General features: G+C 40.3%; 1 protein-coding gene across 2 annotated transcripts in view; it reads left to right on the top strand.

Moving 5' to 3' along the window:
• Positions 1-20,472, top strand: part of FMN1 (formin 1) — a 360,158-nt gene that overhangs the window by 218,485 nt on the left and 121,201 nt on the right. For both annotated transcript variants that reach the window (XM_074996955.1, XM_074996956.1), the window contains exons 8-9: positions 1,072-1,159; positions 20,157-20,218. In XM_074996955.1, the coding sequence (XP_074853056.1) occupies positions 1,072-1,159; positions 20,157-20,218 (150 nt within the window). The remainder of the gene's footprint in view (positions 1-1,071; positions 1,160-20,156; positions 20,219-20,472) is intronic.

Here is a 20,472-nt window from a genome sequence, read left to right as displayed (position 1 = left end):
CACCCGTCCGCCCCCTGGACTCAACCCGTCACCATATTTTAACCCTTCCTCCCACTCATGGCCCCAAACTGCTCTCAGCCTTTAACCCTCTCCAGCCCCTGCCCCCGCAACCCAAGGCTCGCTTACCTTTTAAAAGCAGTGCTCCTCCTTCACTGAATTAGGAGCACTAGGAACGAATCGGAGATTTTACCTGGATTTTAATGGTAATTTAGTGTCCCTCTTATGAGTTTTTGCCTACCACCAGAAAGTTGGGAACCAATTGTGCTCGTATAACGAGGGATGAGTGTACCTGAATGTGGCTTGTTTGTTCATTTTAATGAAGTCACTCGTACCCATAAACATACGCACAAAAATAGTTTGGGCTCAGCACAGTGCACTAACAAGTATGATCTAATACTCAAAACATGACCAAAGTCTTCCAGGGTTTTGAAGGCAGATTCTGAGTCATCATTGGAAAGGAGAACTTTTCAGCAGTCTGAATGTTTTAGGAGCTGTGATGAGAGGGAGCTATAGAAAAACCCACCAGCTTTCTTTGATCAAGAAAAACACGTGTTGGGAAGTGAAAACTTGAAGATGGCTTATAGTTAAATGAAAATTATCACCCAAAGGCTTTAAGACATACTCAGAATATCTCACACTCCTGCACCATATTCTCCTGATGGGGCCTAAGTGGAAAGAATATGCATTTCTTGAATAAAGATCTAATGTGGGTTTCACTTACTGATATACAATATCCTACAAATAAAGGATAATCTTCCCTTACTGGCACTGGTATGAATTACGTTTTGGATCTGGCTTGTATTTACATCTGTTGTGTGAAATCCAAGCTTTGTGGTCTGAACTGAAGTTTAAATAATTTGAAGAAGCTGATGTCTTGACACCTATCTACAAGGTTACAGAAAGCCAGGGGAAGACTGAGATAGTTAGAGACTTATACCAGAATTAAATAATAAAAATGGTTGAGCATCACTCAATTTAACTCTCAAATTAGCATTTCTATCTCTCCTTTAATAAGGAAAGCTTTTGAATTGGTAACAATGACTACAATTGCGTTTTGTTTTATAATTCCAGATTATCAAACTGCTGGATGGAAAGAGATCTCAAACTGTAGGAATTTTGATATCCAGTTTGCACTTGGAAATGAAGGATATTCAACAAGGTGACAGTTACAGTAATTTATTTCAAGAGTTTTGTATGGATGTTATCTGGTATCTTAAAGTGAATATAGACAAAGTGGGTGCTCTCATGTATGTTCCTTTTTTCTGGTATCACTATAATAAGAAAAAGTATAATTTGTTTTCCAACCAAGTACATATAAGTGAACAGTTGCTGTTACTAACTTAACCTAAAATTTAAACCCAACCCTTTACCCTGGTATGTAATTGACTTTAGATTATTATTTTACACCTCACATCCCATGTTATGATTTTAATGTTGTTTTTCATATATAAGTGTTTTGGATTTCAAGAGTGCTTCTATCAGATTGTATTGTATATGTGTGTTCTCAAAGCTATTTTCTGTTGGCTCCTTTCTTTGTTTCTTCTTTTCTCTCCCCCTCTTTTTCCCCATCCCCAGAGGCCCTCAGGGAAGCTCGAGTGAGAACTTATAAATAGTCCTCTTGAAATCCAAGATATTGTTTTTAGGTGTTTAATTTTTAGCTTGAATGGCAGTGTAAAAATCATATCCAAAAGTGAAAATACCAAAACCAGATGACGATAAGAGGAGTGAATGCTGAGCATTACATTTTCAAATGATGGGTTCTATTCTGTGCATAAGAATAGTCTGTTATTGGCAGAAATGTACAAAAGCAGTTTGGAAAAAATGTGTCTGTCTCTGACTATAGAGTTCGCAGGAGATTTAGAAAGATCAAGTATTTTGGTGCTTGTGCTACAGATTAAAAAGATCACTGTTTAAGTAATTTTCATATTTTAAAGCACTTTTAACTGTTGTTTAAAACAACTGTTGGAAAGTTCCAAGTTGAAGTCTGCTTTCTTTTGTTTGATGGAAGGAAAACAATGGTAAAGACTGGCTTGATATTGCAGAGCATTGAGATGCTGTTGGCATTGTTTATTATTAATTTTAGATGAGCCTTGGAGCATTTTAGCATTTTTAAAAATCGGGCTTGCAGATGATTACAAGAAGAAGAAAGAAATGAGGCAAAACATTGAGCCTGCACATAATGTGTCAGATATCATAATGGTAGACGCGAGCTACAGTTATGAATTTTGTAAATAGTCTGCTGGCAAGACTAAAAAGAGGCAGCGGCTGTAACAGAAAATCCCTGTGATGTTCAAGTTTCTTTAGATGAAATTTCATGGCCTCTCACTTCATGCTGTGAGATGTCTTGTAGATAAGACACTTATGCTGCAGAGTATTAATGTGACATTTTTATATTTCACAACAATATGACCATGGCCACACTAGCCCCTGCTTTCAGAAGGGCTATGGTAAAGTGGCACTTCGGAATATGCTAATGTGGTACTTCCATGAATATGCAGCACCTCATTAGCATATTGGTGGCTGTGCAGGCTTTGAAACTGCTGATTCAAAATGCATGTAGCCTGTGTAGCTGGGGCCTTTTGAAATGACCCCCTTGATTTCAAAAGCCCCTTCTTCCCAAAACCACATGCTAATGAGGTGCTGCATATTCATGGTAGTTCCTCATTACCATATTCCGAAGTGCCACATTACCATAGCCCTTCCAAAAGGAGAGGCTAGTGTGGCCACAGCCTATGAGTGCTATTAATCATGATCCATCTGAAGAGACTACTGGACAAAGAACCATAACTCAGGATGCTTCTGTACATGCCACCTTCTGTCAGAGGTGGCATGATAATGAGGCAATTTGAAGCAGGCTAATGAGGCATTAACATGCATATTCATTTGCCTCATTAGCATAATGGTGGCCCTGCAAATTTCAAAGTGCAGGCTTCAAATTACAGATTGACAGTGTAGATGGGGGCAGCTTCGAAATAAGAGCCCCACTTCGACATTCCCTTACTCTGATCTAGTTCTGTGGGAGTAAGGGAATGTCAAAGTGAGGTGCTTATTATGCTGAATATGCATGTTAGCACCTCATTAGCCTGCTTCAAATTGCCTCATTACCATGCCACCTCCATTGTGAGGTGGCATGTGTAGAAGTAGCCTCACTGTGAATAAGAATAGTACCCAGATGCTATGAGGACAGCAGTTAGAAACCCATATTGATAGTAATGGTTATCAGTTCATCTTCTGCTCCACGCGGTCACATTCAATTTGTTCCTCATTAAGGCTTTTGTCTTTATCACCTAACTTTATCCAGTTTGCATAGACTTCTCACCATTGTGGAGCCTTGCCTATTGCTAAGAAGATTACTTGCTTCCAAGAATGCTGTCACCATTCAGTCTGGCAACTGGGAGAGGATCATTAGAATGACATTAATACCTCAGGAGTGCCTGTGGAATACTATGTTCTTCTATGACGGATGGTCCCTATCTGAACTCCACTGAGGGTTATGCATGAGTGCCATTTGTCTGCATCTTTTAAAAACAGTAGTGTCCATTGGTCCACACATATGCCCTTGTTCCACTTCATGGTTTCAACTGAGAAAATAAAGAGCAGGGTGGACTGAATGCACTGCACCCTCAGTTCCTTCTCTCTATTGCATGGTCCAAGTTGGAGTGTCTGCTGTTCTCTCATCTCTTGTTACAAATTTCTCTGGGAAAAAAAATGCTTTATTCTTGTATATAGTTAGCATTTTATAGTGGATTTTTGTAGCAGTAGGTTTTTGTGTTAGTAGTAGTTTATTTAGAATTTAAGAACTTTGGGACACTGTTTAGGTGGTTCCCTGTTATCTACCCCCCAGCATGGTGTCCCAAACTTGGTACTGTATTACGCTAAAGATGCTGAGGTTCAAGATCTGTGCTTCCTACCCTTACTTGTTTTCAATCAGTGATGTTATGAACAATGCCTTAATTTGTTGGGGAGATCTCCATGTCATATCCGGGGGAAGTATCTATCTCTCCTTCCCTGCCAGTACCTGCGGTTAGATCAAGGTTAGTTTGCCTCCCACCATGGAGCTCCATTCTGTTTCTGCCAGTGCCTGTACCAGAGCTATGGACCTTGTTCTGGGGCTTTGTCATGAGGCAAGGAAACATGCATAAGCATGGCAGTAAGTCTTCTTCAAAGCCCATTTCCAGGCTATTTTTAAAGGAAGGCAAATTGCTTGCCAGGACAATACTCCAGGCTTAGTATATTCAGCAAACACGTCTTTGTGCACTATAGCCGCAGGGGTTGTCATGAGGAGAGAATTCCGGTTACATTTCTCTGGTTTCGTGAGGGAGGTCCAGAGCACAACCGAGTAACTCCCCTCTGATGAATCTCATCTCTTCAACCAGAAGACTGACAATTCTCTACACTCACTCAAAGACTCAAAGCCACCTTGTGATCACTGGGCGTTTATACACCAAACACAAGTGCAAATTCTTTCGGCCACCTGCTGCACAGTGATACACAGCTCCTCAATTTTACCACCTGTGCTCTTCCGAGCTGCCTCACTAGCATCAGAATACTCAGTGGCCCCCTCTTCGTGGCCCATCATACAGTCATTGGGACCTCTCATTCAAACTTGGTGTAAACTGTATTTCTGAGTGCATCTAGAGAGCCATCAACCAAATTGAAACCCACTGTTGTTGCAACCCATTTCTGCAGGTGTCGTCCTGTGTTCTTTCTACCTGCTGGGAGCATTATAACAGTGAAAAAGTGGGTCCTGCATGTCATTTAACATGGCTGTCTGAGTTCACAACATTATGTCATTCATATCCCCTGACTTGCTTCCTGGACCACTGTCATAACAGTTATCTTCACCCTGGAGATGGACTCCATCCTACTGTGAAGGGCAACAGAGCCTTTGCTCATGGTCTTTCAAGGTGCTCCACTTATTTCCTGGTATCCAAGAAAAAGAAAGTGTAGATTAAAATCCGAGGCCTCTTTCATCTCAACCACTTCAGTGTTCCCTATGACCATGCTTGTGGCCAGCATGTCCTAGCTAGAAGAAAGGATATGTGGTTTATGGGTCTTGGTATGCAAGACCCTCACATTCACACATCTGACCCCTAGATGATTTCTGCAGTATGCAGTCAGTGAGTAGCACTTTCAGTACACAGGGTTCTACCATATGGACTCACTGTTGCTCACTGGGTCTTCACCAAGGCCATCTTCATAATCTACCTTTGGCCTCAAGGTGTTTTAATCTTCCCTTCGGTGACTGACCAGCTGCTGGCAGTGCAATCCACACATGATGCTCAAGCATTGACTTCCCTGCTGCTTCTGCTCCTCTCCTTCCTGGGAGTAAGTGTAAACATCAAAAAATCAGTGTTGGGCCCCTCTCTGGGGCTCAGGGGGCACACATCAAAGCAGTCTCTGTGTGTGCCTACCTGCCACAGGACTGGTCCCTGACCCTCGTGGAATGGATGGCTTTGGTGACTTTCTGGCCTTCAGTTACATCCACAACTTGCCTTTCCCCTCTTGGCCATGAGGTAGTTTGAACATATGTCACTGCCTTTACTTATCATTGTTTCTCTTTGCCCATCTCTGATCCTCTGGTCACTGGATACCCTACTGACTCCTGCCACTAAGGTTCTTTTTTTCTTTGGTAATAGATGGATTCTGGGTAGCTTTCACCTGAATGCCTTTTTCTTCCATCCTCCATAGGCATGATTAGCATTAAGGATGCATCGCTTAATAGATAGGGTGCACACGTGATGGAAGGAATATGGACCACTTGGGAATCCAGGTTGCATATCAGCAACTCTAGAAGTTCAAACAGTATGGAGAGCATGTCATGCCTTTTTTCCAGTATGTCTGCTCCTGCCCTATTCTCATTATGTCAGACAACACCACTACAATTCACTACATAAACTAGGAGACAAGAGGTCACCATTGCTGTGTGAGGAAGCAGTTGGCTTCTGGCATTTGTGCATTGCACACAGTATTCTGTTGTCAGATGCCTATCTCCCCTGAACTCAGAACATAATTGCAGATGCTCTCTTGGCTGACCAGGAATGGGAACTATGTGATTCTGCAGTCAAGGACATTTTTCAGTGTTGGCGGTGACAAGGAGTGTCTTTGATCAGGGACATATGTAGGGGAATCACATGGAGTTGGTATGCATGTTCTCTTCCCATTGTGCCATGTGGCAAGTCCCTGTGACAGATGCATCATTTGGTGTGGCTGTCCTCCATTCCATGGTTTCATCATTTTCCTCTCACCCTCTTATTAATTAGGTACTGCTTGTCAATCACCTGAGTAGACCACATCACTCGAAGAGGAGGTGGTTACTTACATGTAACTGGTGGTTCTTTGAGATACGTAGTCTCTGCTTGTATTCTGGTCCTTCCCTTCTTCCTCCTCTGATTGGTTTATCATAGAGAAGAAACCAAGGACACACTTAGTCTGCTCCACCCTTTATCACCTCAGTCAAAACTATGAGGGAGACCAAGGGTGCATATGTGGACCAATGAATACCACTAATTTTAAATGCCCTGAATCTGGGTGCATGGCCCATGTGCAAAATCCTCAGTGAACCTCTCGTTGCAGATAAGTAACCATAAGTAACCACCTCCTTATGAATCTAGAGAATTCAATATGGAGGCCATTTTAAATTATCACTGTCAGGGGCTCCTTCCCACTCCACACTCCAAGTGCAGAAAGTGGAGCCAAATGGAGTTTAAAAACACCTTGCCTGTAAATAGGCTTTACCTTAAAATTTCCCAAAGTTCCAGATTCCCTGGCCCTGGGGGTAGTTTGCTGCCACCACTGAGTGAGAAAAGACACCCCCACCCACCCACCCAAAGAGACACACTGGGACATATTCCTGTAGAGCTCTTAATCCCCAAGCTCTTAATCCGAATGAGGACATAGCTTGGACACAAAAACCTGTAAGTCAGTAGCTGACCTGTTTGGTCTGAGGCACAGACTCTTCTTAGGACACAGAAATCGAATCAGTTGCTTACAACAGTGATTTATTCTCACAACAAGAGAAAAGTAAATCCTGGTTCCACACAGAGAAAAATATTTCCCTGGGATTCAGCTTAAAAGTTACATGGGCAGGAAAATTTCAAGTCAAACACCACAAAAGAGAAAAATCAGAGCAGCCAACAAAACAAGGTAACAAGCCAACAGTCCATCCAAATTTAAAATAACTAGAAGCCTAAACACATCTAACTATACATATCCCTTGTACTTACACCTCTGAGGTTGATTTTGCAATGGTTAGGATTTTTTTAATTTTTGTCCCAATTGCCTGGGAGACATTTTCCTCTGGGTCGTTCTCCCTGCCATCTGCAGAGAAAAAAGAATGCCCCAGGAACTGCAATTGTTCTCAGTTTAAACAGGATTACTTCACTCCCATTGGCTCACCTGGGATTCAGGTTACCTCAGGCAGATCAACCCCTTCCCTGCACTTGTTCACGACTATCACCCATGACATATATGTCAGAATTGATTTTTTCAATGAAGGAAAAATAATTATTTTAAAAATTTTATACAGTTTGTCTACCACCACTGCATCTTCTGTGTTAAATTTTGACTGGAGGTCCAGATCCCTTTAGAAATATTAGACATAGCCTGTCGACCCCAGGTTGAAACTCACTGGTTTAAACAGTTGAGCATACACTACTGAATAAAGCCTCATCCACGATATACCAACCTGCCTGGTTACCCTGTCTCAGCAACGATACACTTAGACCCCTGTGGATCCATAGTATATCACAGATCTATTGCAGATATCTAAGAGTTTCACCAGGTTCTTACTAAAATATGAAGCAGAAGGGTGCTTTCAAAAGCAGGGTTTCCTTTCGAAGGAACCCCATCTACCCTGATTGTTTTTTTTCTGAAAACAGCACTTCCAAAAGAGCAAGTGGTTGTTATGCAAATGAGGTGTGCAATATGTAAATCAGCACCTCATTTGCATTTCTAATCATTCGCACTTGCATTCACCTTCCAAAAGGGGAATGTAGTATAGCTGCAGCCCATCTGTTTTGTTCCAAAAGAACCTTTTGGGAAAAGGCATTCTTCTTCAGAACAGATAAAGTACTGCATTCTTTCAATTTCAGATTGAAAGAGTCCATTTTGTGTGTGGACACACCATAGGTTCTTCTGGAATAGGCACAGTTGTTTTCAAAAGATCTTGCTAGTGTAGAGGCAGCCAGTGAGTGCATCTTTACCCTATAAAGTGGAATGATGCTACCTTCCCCTTCACTCCCCTGATATCTTCCCTGTGGTCCAAGCCTGGACAAAATATTAAAATACTACTTCACTTATGGGCGCTATGGTACACCTACAAAAGTCAGATACTATGATGTGGGGTCCAGCACTACAATCCTTTCTCAGTTTCTTTGTGGCAGGGTGAATCTCATCCAAAGTACATATTGGCTACGTCTACACGAGCCCCAAACTTCGAAATGGCAACGCAAATGGCCATTTCGAAGTTTACTAATGAAGAGCTGAAATGCATATTCAGCGCTTCATTAGCATGCGGGCGGCCGCGGCACTTTGAAATTGACCGGCTTGCCGCCGCGCGTCTCGTCCAGACGGGGCTCCTTTTCGAAAGGACCCCGCCTACTTTGAAGTCCCCTTATTCCCATCAGCTGATTCAGAGATGATGAGATTCAGCTGATGGGAATAAGGGGACTTCAAAGTAGGCGGGGTCCTTTCGAAAAGGAGCCCCGTCTGGACGAGACGTGCGGCGGCAAGCCGCGTCAATTTCGAAGTGCCGCGGCCGCCCGCATGCTAATGAAGCGCTGAATATGCATTTCAGCGCTTCATTAGTAAACTTCGAAATGGCCATTTGCGTGGCCATTTCGAAGTTTGGGGCTCATGTAGACACGGCCATTTTGGTGTCAGGGATTTCATTTACCAATCTGTCCAGATCTGAGCATGGAATTGCTCACGGTAGTTGAGTAGACTTATAATAATCTTTCCATCTTTGTGGGTTGAACATATTTTATCATCAACCTTATTTGTCAGCATAAACTTTGCACAAAGCCCAGCTTTGGATCAAAGTGCCTGAATAATTTTGGATGCAGATCTTATTTCTTCTTCTGCCTCTTTTGTCAAGTTCTTAAAAGAAGCTTCATGATCCACTTTTGCTGGACCCCATTGTCCTAGCACTGTCTGGCTTCAGATTTCTTTTGCAAAATTTGAAATGTCTCATCAGTTAGTGCAGGGTGTCGTATGCAAAGGCATCTGCAGCTTCTTGGATGACTGTGTTTATGACTGTCTAAGCTGATTCTGCATCATCAGGAAGAGGGTCAAGTGTGTCACATTTGTTACACCCTGTGAGAGAATAGTTATTAGCAAGTACTGAATGTTCACAGGTACGTTCTGTCTTGTATTTTGTAATCGGTGAAGTCCTGTTGAAATCAGAAAGTAATTGCCATTTTAGTAGAAGAAGTTGGTCAATATTTGGTAGGACTGCTATATTTCTGTTTACAGTCAATATGATCTTACTGTTTTATGATCCAATACATTGTTTAGCTCCTTCCTCACCTAACCATCATTGGATATCAGGGTTTCCTGATAGATATCTAAGCACCTGATCCAACTCCCAGTGATGGTAATATTATGAGACACATAAAAAGAAAGAAATCTCAGACTTATTTATTACTCCAGGGCAAATGGACCAAGAACAGTCTCAAAGCCTTTTCTGGGTCAGCTTAGTTTAACATTCATATCTTCAAAGAGTTCACGGTGCAGTGAAGCAGATCGAGTCATAGAACTCATCTTTGTTGGCATCTGTAGCTTCCTCAGTGGGAGTGTAAGTTACAAAACTGGATGGCTGTGCATAGTACTGCATCACCCTGGCATATAGCAGTCAAATAGAATCACACTGAGTTATTTATTAACTTGTAGATAGAGAATGAGTGCCACCCAATTTATATGGCTAGTTCCTCCAGAGTACAGTGGACCTGCATCCTCACAGTATGCTGATCATGTTTCACAATTCATTGCCTTACATATGCAACTGCAGTGTTGTATCTTTTCAGTTCTTGGATTAAGAAAACCTGCTATCTGACATTGTTTTAGAGTCTGTACAATCCTGGTGGATCTTTCTCAAATCATTGGTGGGCACCAGTAGTCACTGTGGAGTTCATCCTGTAGTTTTATTGGATGCCCTGTGATTCCATCTGTCACCTGGGAACAGGGGAGATGTAGAGTGGTGATTTTGCTTGGGGACCTTAGCTCTCCTAGGCTACGTCTACACGTGAAGCCAACATCGAAATAGCTTATTTCGATGTAGCAACACGTCTACACGTCCTCCAGGGCTGGCAACGTCGATGTTCAACTTCGACGTTGCACGGCACCACATCGAAATAGGCGCTGCGAGAGAACGTCTACACACCAAAGTAGCACACATCGTAATAAGGGTGCCAGGCACAGCTGCAGACAGGGTCACAGGGCGGACTCAACAGCAAGCCGCTCCCTTAAAGGGCCCCTCCCAGACACAGTTGCACTAAACAACACAAGATACACAGAGCCTACAACTGGTTGCAGACCCTGTGCCTGCAGCATGGATCCCCAGCTGCCGCAGCAGCAGCCAGAAGCCCTGGGCCTAAGGGCTGCTGCCCACGGTGACCATAGAGCCCCTCAGGGGCTGGAGAGAGAGCATCTCTCAACCCCTCAGCTGATGGCCGCCATGGCGGACCCCGCTATTTCGAAGTTGCAGGACGTGCAACGACTACACGGTCCCTACTTCGACGTTGAACGTCGAAGTAGGGCGCTATTCCTATCCCCTTATGGGGTTAGCGACTTCGACGTCTCGCCGCCTAACGTCGAAGTTAACTTCGAAATAGCGCCCGGCGCATGTAGCCATGACGGGCGCTATTTCGAAGTTAGTGCCGCTACTTCGAAGTAGCATGCACGTGTAGACACGGCTCTAGAATTCCTTCCACATGCAGCAGATGACTCTGAAGGTTATTGACCCACCACTTTTGCGGCTGTTTTGCAAGTATTTTCCCTTCTCTTTTTGGGTCTACCCTTAGCCTTTGCTCAGAACTCTGAGCCAGAGCCTACTTGGATGCTGCTCTCTGAAGCCAGCCTGAACTGAGATTCATATTTGTCAGGGTTGACATACTCACAATAACTATGGTAAATACCGCTGCCCCCATCTGCCACCATAAAAGTATGAGCCTGTTGTAGGGATGGGCAATAATTGACCAATGGACCAGTCATAGTTCACCAAGGGTAGCCACTGATGGGCTGCCAGACATTTTAACTACCTGAGCATCCTCCAGAGTAGCTGCTTGCAGTTCCCATTGGCCATGAATGGTGCACTGTGGTCAATGGGAGTTGTGAGGGATCGTAGCTGCAGATGCTCAGGTAAACAAAGTGTTCCACCAGTGGAGAACCCTGGTGAACCGCATCCCGCCTTATGTACAGCTTATTGCCTGCCCCAGGTCTACTGATACCTAAACAAATTAACCCCAAATAAATAAATACTAGGATTACTGCAGAATGAAGAGCTGTCACATCCATACAGACACTTGCAAAATTAGTTAGAAGAATAGTTACAAGAAAATTTAAATGCAGCTTAAAAAGCTGGGGACTTTTTGCCTCCAAAGAATCCCCTTTAAATCTGATTTAAGTGAAGTAACTGACATTCAGTTCAGATAGTTTACCAGTGGCAACACATATGATTGACCATATGTGGCACACAGATGCTTTGGTTTGCATTTGATAACAAGCCAGCAAACAAGCAGACGCCACACTGTAGAAGGGAATGTCCTCCAGATGTGTCTCAGAGAGAGTGAAGTTCTCAGAGTACATGCTAGACAGTGGGCAACCCACATACAGAACAATAATTTTGATGAGAGCTAATGTATATATCTACCGGTTAGTACAAAAATAATCTTTCAATGATGTAAAGGAACATTGCTAGGCCTAGCCTATTTTAATCCAATTGGGCTTAGGGAAAATCTCCAGAGAACTTGGAAGTCGTGCCTTAAGAGACTTCGCTGCTGAAATTGGTACTGATGATGACAGTCCTGCTGCTACTTAGATCATAAGTAATGGTACCCACAGACAGAGCGTGCTGGACAAAATAAGTTCAACCTGTATTACAGCTTTCTTCATAACCAGGTGGATTTGACTCTGTTGCTAATTGTGTGCATGTATGTGAGGTACCATTGCCCCTCAATGTCTTGTAATCCCGCTTCCCCACGCTAGGAGCTCCCAAGAAAAATACTCAGCAGCAACAGTGTAATATTAGTCTCTGTTGTGATTTTAGGCATTGCTTGCCCATGCTAATCTTTAACAAACAGCTGAGATCCTTGCTTGTAACTAACTGCCTCAAATAAATAGAATGCCTAAATTGATCTGAATATAAATCTTAATCTTTAACCATAGTAAAGTTTATTTATTGTACAGCAAATGTAAGACTTAGGCTGTGTCTACACTACCTCCCAGTGCCAGGGTACTTCGAAGTCCCTTTACTCCTCAAAATTTTGAGTAAATGGACTTTGAAGTACCCTGGGCACTTAGAAGTACCAACAGGTGAGCCCTGGCTAGACGCAAGCTGGCACTTAGAAGTTTAAAACTTCCAAGTTGCTGTGGGGGGGAATTTGCTTAGTGAAGTGCTGCATATGCAGCACTGCATTTCATTAATAAACTCCCAACACCCTATTTACCATCCTCCCTTCGAAGTACGGAGGTAGTGTAGACAAGTCCTTAGTGTCCTTATTTATTCTCCCACACACTTTTTTCCTTGTCTTTTTTCAAGCATCCCTCACCTTTTTCTTTTGGAAATGAAATCTTCAAATGTCTAAATCAAGGGGATGGATCGGTCACACTTAATAAAGTTGTACTGCCCAAGCTGGTAATGCCCCCTGGTCTTTAAAACATACTCCTATTTACTAACTACCTAAATTAGACACACATATGTGCACCTCAAAGATTAAATTTGTCCTCCCTTCACAATGACAAAATTTTGATGGAATTGAGTATTTTTTCTACAAAATACAGCTCATCTCGTCTTCGTCTCTTCTTTTACCAGTAGACCATATTTTCTCAGATTGATGATTCACATAGACTTTGCTCTTCCTCTGGAGTAAAGTGTGTTCTTTTGAGGGCTAATACAAGTTGTGATGATGGGCAAAGCAGGAACATACATGGCTGAAATGCCACTCCAACTCAGATTCCTCTGTACAATGTTTGATGGTGGATCAGCTAGAGAGAGAACTTTTCTGTCATTGTTATGCTAAGAATTCATACTTGTAGAAAGGTGAACTAGAACTGTGTCCTGGAGATGTAACAAAGCTGTGAAGGGTAAAGCTTGCTCATCCTGAGAAAGGGGGTAGAAAATATCTAGACTAGGAACTCACTAGAGCTGGGATTGTACATTCTTTTCTGTTTGGAAAAAGCCTAGGAGAGATTAAATAAAAATATGTGATAATATATTTTAAGTATCAGAGGGGTAGCCGTGTTAGTCTGGATCTGTAACAGCAATGAAGGGTCCTGTGGCACCTTATAGACTAAAGAAAAGTTTTGAGCATGCGCTTTCGTGAGCACAGACTCACTTCTTCAGATGCTGGTCTTGGAAATCTGCAGGGCCAGGTATAAATAAGCCAGTGCAAGGGTGGGGATAACAAGGTTATCCTTGTTGAGCAACCTTGTTATCCCCACCCTTGCTCTGGCTTATTTATACCTGGCCCTGCAGATTTCCAAGACCAGCATCTGATGATGAAGTGAGTCTGTGCTCACAAAAACTCATGCTCAAAACTTTTCTGTTAGTCTATAAGGTGCCACAGGACCCTTCGTTGCTGTTATATTTTAAGTGATATGTTAATTCACCTTTCCTTAGTTTAGTTGAGATGGTACAAGAAAATTTTACAATGAATTATAATGAAATATGTGCACAGGTATAATTTCATTAAAATGGGGCATATACTTCTGTTTAATAAAAGAAATGTTGATATTTTAAAAGAAATAAAAATAGATGATGATGCAGTTGATGCATTGTATGATGATGAATCAAAGGTTGAATCTGTTCAAGTTGGACATAGAAAATTCTTGGTAAAGAAAACGTCCTTTTATTTGTGAAAATTTACTGGCTGAAAGTCAAACTAGGAATACACGTTCTTACACTAGTTAAGAGTTGATTACAAAACAACAAAAATATCCTATCCGTTGTATCATTTGTTGTCCTTGGGTCTAGGTGTACATTTTGTAAAATGGCCAGCAAAGAAGGGAGATGAACAACATCGTGAAAGCTATCTTTTTATTTCCCTCCTCTGCAGCAGGTGATGTATGCCTAGCTTCCACCCACCTGGACATCAAGCATACCATTCTTTCCACCAGGCCACAATGTATCACGAATTGTTAGGAAACATTTTGCCAAGACAAAACATACCAAAACTTTGCAATTTACAGTGCAGAAATTATATGGGATTAAATAACTGCAAGTATTTGAGCAATCAAGTAAAATTAACTCATTTGAGTATATTTCTCTGATGATCACATATGTAATACTGTATTTTGTGTGCCCTACCTAATTACACCAGATTTATGCTATGTTTTCCTTCTTTGATAAAGAAGCCATGGGAAAAGGGGATATTCCCTATACTGAATAGTGGAAGATTATGGCATGCAAAGCATTATGCTAAAGATGTTTCAAATTATAAAGCATGTAAGAAAACAAAATCTACTAATAGGATTCACTCGTGATGATGGGTTTGGGCTGGAGGGCTGAGAGGATGAGGGTCTTTGTTATTGCCTTCAGCTGTTTATGTACGAGTTCTCTGTATACTCAGTCTTCTTCCAAATGGTGGTGGGAAAATGGCCAAGATTAGCCAAAATAAACAATTTGCATATGAAAGCACCTGTGGAAAAAGCCCATAGATGTTGCATTCTTCTTTTGGAGCAAGCCCCATGAAATCTGAAGTCTGTTAGATTTCCTGAAGTCCTTCTTAGTTTTTGGCAAACAGCACCACTGCCAGATAGCCAAGAAAGTTTGATTGGGAGCTGAAAAACATGATGCATTGTATGTATGCGGAATATTAAGTACTTCCATAGCAGCTTTCATGTGTGGACCAGAAAAGACTTTAGAAACACTAATAGAATAAACTTTGTAACATTTCTGCTCAGTAGTCAGTTATTACTCCATATTACAGATGGGGGTATTGAGACACACAAGGATGAAGCAATTTATCCAATACTGTAGGACCCAGAATTCTCAACTGTCGTTACCTACCATGTTTGTTGTGTTTTGTTTTTTTTCTCATTGTGCTTTGGAAGTACTTGTGACTACTTGATAGTGTACAGCATGAATGTGTTTGCACTGCTTTGTGAAATAGAAATAGATACATATCTCAGAAATTGAGAAACAATTTTCTTTAAAAGTTATTTCCTTTGTTCTGGTTAATTTACAACATATGTTTTTGTGAATCTGCCTAGGGCATCAAGCCTGATGTGGTTAGGTTGACATTAGTGCCAGAGTCTTTTGCTTATGACTTCACACGGCAGCTGAACTTTCCTAAAGTTCTAAACCCACATTATGTCTGTGTGCTTCTTTGCATTATAACTCCTTTAAACATTTTATGTGACAGAAAAATCAGATGTTAAAGAGAGCCTTTAGAGGAATTTAGGATATCAGTTCAATTTGTCTGGGATAAACAAGAACAGTTTGGATGTGTTAAGCAGTTTTGCCAAACTGTTTGTCCTTAACAAGCATCATAACTTTCTGGTTGACTGGATCTGTGACATGTTCATTTAAACTTTCCAAAGGTGGACTTTATTTCACCCCTGGAATCAAACCTTAGTTACTAGTAATGCGTTTTGTAAAAATAGGAGTCCATTGTGGTCCAAACAAATTTAACTTTGGGGGACTTGTTTTTTTTTTAATAATTTCTTTCTGTTTGGTTATTAAAATGTTTTTAAAAATGATTTTTTTCACATTTCTAGTAAACATGATTTAGTAGTTGTATTAACTGTTTTGCTGCTGCTCAACATGTGTAAATTCCAACAGCAGATCCTTTTATAACCAAATGCCACTTAAAGTGAGTGGAAGAGTTCCAGTAACATCCCACCTTAAGATCATTGGAAATACATAAGATGTCTTTCAGCAGGGGTGGGTAACAGGAGAGAAATTTCTCGTTACTACTAAATCTTTAAGATCTACAGTTGTCTGAATTTGTATTTACAGCAAATAGCATGCTTTAAATGTTGTTCAAGTTTTCCTCTTTGTACATTTTTGCAGTGACAAAATATAGAGATTGAAATCAATAGATCAAATCCCCAAACGTACTGTGAAGCTAGAATGGTTAAAAAAAGTAACTGTTAAAACCTTCGGTAAAAGTTTATAATTCATGCAGCAGCCTTTGCATGTGAAATGTAGTTGGCAAGTGTTTTTATGTGTGCCTGTTGGTTTGAATGCACGATACTGATCTGTTTTTTGTCCTCCCTGACGGTTATTATATCCTAATGGGTGCAACACTACACTAATGATCCTTGTGTATATAAATTCTTCTTGTTGTGAGCAGACACCATAGGGCCACATAAAAATGTTTGCCTCAATTTCCCTGCAAAAAAGGAGCTCAGAAGCCAGACTTGGCCAAGTAACAGATTTTTAAAAGTAGAGGAACCCAATAAAATTACCAGCTTTTCACAGCATGAGTCTACTTCCTTTCAACATATTGTGAGGTGTAGGTGAAATATTCTAACTGAACTGACAGTGTGAGGAGGACAGCTAACTAGAAAGCAAGATAAAAGTAAAACCCACCAATGATGATTGATATTGCAGTAGCTATTAATTGTTCTGGAGCCTCTTTTGTAGATTTCTGACACTTCACCTTTATAACTTACTCCTGTGCAAGTCTTGGAGTTGTGAAGTTTAATGAAGGAAAACACCACAGTCAAATCTACTGTATCTGGGAATTAATTTAATACTGTTGTTTCTTGAGACACAAGTCCCAAAATATTTTTAAGGGAATTTGGGAGGTTTAACATTGCCTAACTCTGAAGAAAAAAAAATAAAAATCATCATAAAATGCTTCTTCTGTATAGTTCAGTGAGTGCTGTTAAAATTGCACCAACTCAAATAAGATTATGCAACATTTTTTGAGTTTACTACACACCCTTTAAGGATGGTATATAACAGCTCAGCGTTCAGCTGCTTTGTAACTGAATGTTGAGATCACTCTCCTAGCTCCAGCATTTGAGGGGCGGGGGCTAAGAAATCAAGCAAATAGTTATGATTATGCAATTTGCATTTTTGTACAGTGCTTCCAAAATGAAGGAGGTTAACTTTGTTGAGAGTGAGTGAAGAAAACACATGGGGCTAGATTATTAAAGCTACTTAGTCCCCCAGAGAGGAATATAAATGACAAGAGTTATTTTCAAAGCACATGGATGCCCTGCTGCCACTTCTGAAAATCACACAGGGCACCTATATGAATCTGTAGGTGCCTGAATACATTTAAAAATTTGGCCTATAGGCCCCAGTTCAATTGACAGAATGTGAACTTGGGCATTACCTGTGCATTAGCAATAACTACAGGATTGGGACCCTGCTACTTCAGAAAGCAATATCTCTGCACTGTATAATACAGGTAATCACGTGTTCCAAAAGATAAAATAAATCACATTAGTCTTCCTTCAGATTTAAGCTTATTATAGATTATTATTGATTCTGGTTTGGCTCTGTTGACATATCAGCATTTATTTAAATAATTTAATTGCCCCCTCAAACTTTTAAGGCTAAAAGATCGGTTTGATCCTGTCAACTTATTTTAATGTTACTGGTTATTGTACTCACCTGTATTTAGCAGTAATGATCTCTGAGCATTTAGCAAAAAAAAAAAAAATGAAAAATGGCCATGATGTTGGAGCCTTTTCTGTCAGTAATACATCTGTTTGAAGATATAAGCCCTAACATTATAATACTGGTATCATTCTTGTGCTTTCTGTAATTAAGCTACCAAGTATAATTATACTATTTCTATAAATTTAAGATCTTTGGCATTAGTTACTCTTTATCACCCATAAAAGTAAAATCATCTTACATATATTAAGAGAAAATTATAAATTTCCTCGTTGCAAATCTTTTTACTGGTATGAAATAAATTATACATACTGTAGAAACCGATGGAAAGACATACCAGTGAAATCTTAACTAAAGTAATAAAAATTCCCCCTTTACAATTACATTTTTCAGTATGCCAAATTGGGAGGGGAGAGGAATGAAATTGAGATGTGAAAATTCAAGTTAAAACTCCAGAAAATTTGTCTTCGTAATGAGAAGTATTAGACTGTGGAAATGATCTTCTAGCAGAAATTTTAGTCTCTTCGGCCTTTTGAAATTGGATTGAAAAATGTCGTTTGTAGAACATTCTTCAGTTGGCAGGTAGATGATCTAATGGATTCCATCTCTGTATACACTTATTTGAATGTAAAGTTTAGCTGTTTAACTTTTTTATTTGTCTAAACATTTTAGTTGTAAAAATATTGCAAATATAAAACTAAAACTTCTCCCCCACCCTCCATTGGTAATATGTTTTTCCCTGCTACTTTTTTGCTCTGCTAGCCAAGGTGTAATGTCAACAACAGATGGAATCATAACTGACAGACAAAATTTTAAAGCATTCTAAATGTCACTGATCGTTTTAATAAAATTAATTAGCCTGCCACAGAGAAAATTTACTAGCCTGCTGGTTAATTTCACAATGTAAAATTGTAGGTAGGAGGGCGTGTGGGAGAAACCTTATTACTTTTGAATAATTATTTAAAGATGTGTGCCTTGCCTGTTTCAAACATCATGGATAGCAAATGCAGCAAAAGCTTTTTATATCTTTTAAAATTGCAAGTGATCACATCTCCATGTATGAGTGAGGAAATCAAATACAACCGAAATATAAAGGTATTGATTGGGTACCAACTAATGTCACTTAGAAAACTACCGAGTTTTGATGGTGGTGTTATTAATATTCATATTGCTTTTTAATTTAAGGAAATAATTTAGATTCAAGATACAAAGCTACTTGAAATTATATGCCTAAAGGAATTTAATGTTCTTTAAATCTCATTAAAATACTTTTTTGTTTTCAGAAGACATTAAAGCTCTTTAGTCATTTCTGTGATTATATAAAAAAAATTCTGTACTTACTGACAGTGAAAATTTACTTCATTAGTGCACCTGATACCTGGAGTGTGATTTTTAGCTTTGAAAAACTGTGCTAATGGAATGCTAAATTTAAATTTGCAAGATGAGTCTGCAGATGATAAAATTAAATACTGCCATGAAATTCAAATCTGCATTAGGAACCCATTTGGCCTGTTTCATGTTTTAAATTCTAGTGAGCAAATGAAAGCAATAGTGATCTGCTGAATAAAGAACTTCATGTGTATCTATTAGAGCTGGTTGGAAATTTTCCCCCAGAACAATTTTCCAGTGAAAACAGCTGATTTAATGAAATCAAAACACTCTGCAGGAACATGTCAGTTCTGTCAGCATTTGACAGAAATCTGCCTGGCTTCCTGCCAACTTACCAATGCATGTCTGCAAGCTTCCCATCTCTTCAGAAGTCTACCTAGAAGGCTCTTAGGGATCCAGTGATTCCAATCTCTGTTGCTCCATGGCGAACCAGGCTCTCAGGGTTTCCAGACTCTTGACTCCATGACAACCTGATTGCTAAGACCCAGGGAATCCAAGTTCCCTAGCTGGTCAGCTCCTTGAGGTGCCAGGCAGCCAACTAGCCTGTTACTTGTCTCCTTGCTGTCCTGGTCCCCAAGCTACGTAGGATGCTGTTCAGCTCCCTGGGTTCTCACACTTCCGAGCAGCCTGTCCCAAAAGTCAAAAATGTAATTTTTCAAGTAAGCTAAATTTTTTAAAAGTCCCTTTGTGGACAGCAGTAATTAATTTTTTCAGCTTGCTCCCGGAGCAAGTGTATCAGGCTCCCTATTCCATGGATGGCCACTTCCCTGACTGTTCTCAATATTTTGAAAATTCAGCTCCTGTAGCATAGTCAGAATTGTTTATTTTGTCACGATTTGGGACTAAAGAATTTCAAAAAAATGGCAGTTTTGGTTTATTGCCATTTGTGATTTGCAAGATATGTTACCTAGAAAACAGATGTTAACTCAATATGTTTTTATTAGCATATAATTTGTTGTTTTATCCTTTACAGCGACACTAAATGTGGATGACTCCATAGTGGACCTGGAAACACTGGAAGCACTGTATGAGAATGTAAGTATGTCAGGAAAACAACATGTAGGACAACACAGTGTTCATAGTATCAGATTTTTGCCATGTGCAAACACAATCAAAGAACAAACATTTTTATTTTGAGACCGTATGATACAAGAGAGAGCATATAAAGATTGATTTTTTTTCTTAGAGAATGCATGAGTGCTAGTGAGTACTGTTAGCAAACAGTGCAGGTATTTTGCCAAATCAGTTTCCCAGGGCAGGGAAGGGGGAAATATAAACCAATCCTATTC

The sequence above is a fragment of the Carettochelys insculpta genome, chromosome 6, assembly GCF_033958435.1.
Source record: "Carettochelys insculpta isolate YL-2023 chromosome 6, ASM3395843v1, whole genome shotgun sequence".
NCBI classification, from domain to species: Eukaryota; Metazoa; Chordata; order Testudines; family Carettochelyidae; genus Carettochelys; species Carettochelys insculpta.
Note: the sequence above shows the minus strand (reverse complement) of the source record. Positions and strands in the feature narration are given on the sequence as shown.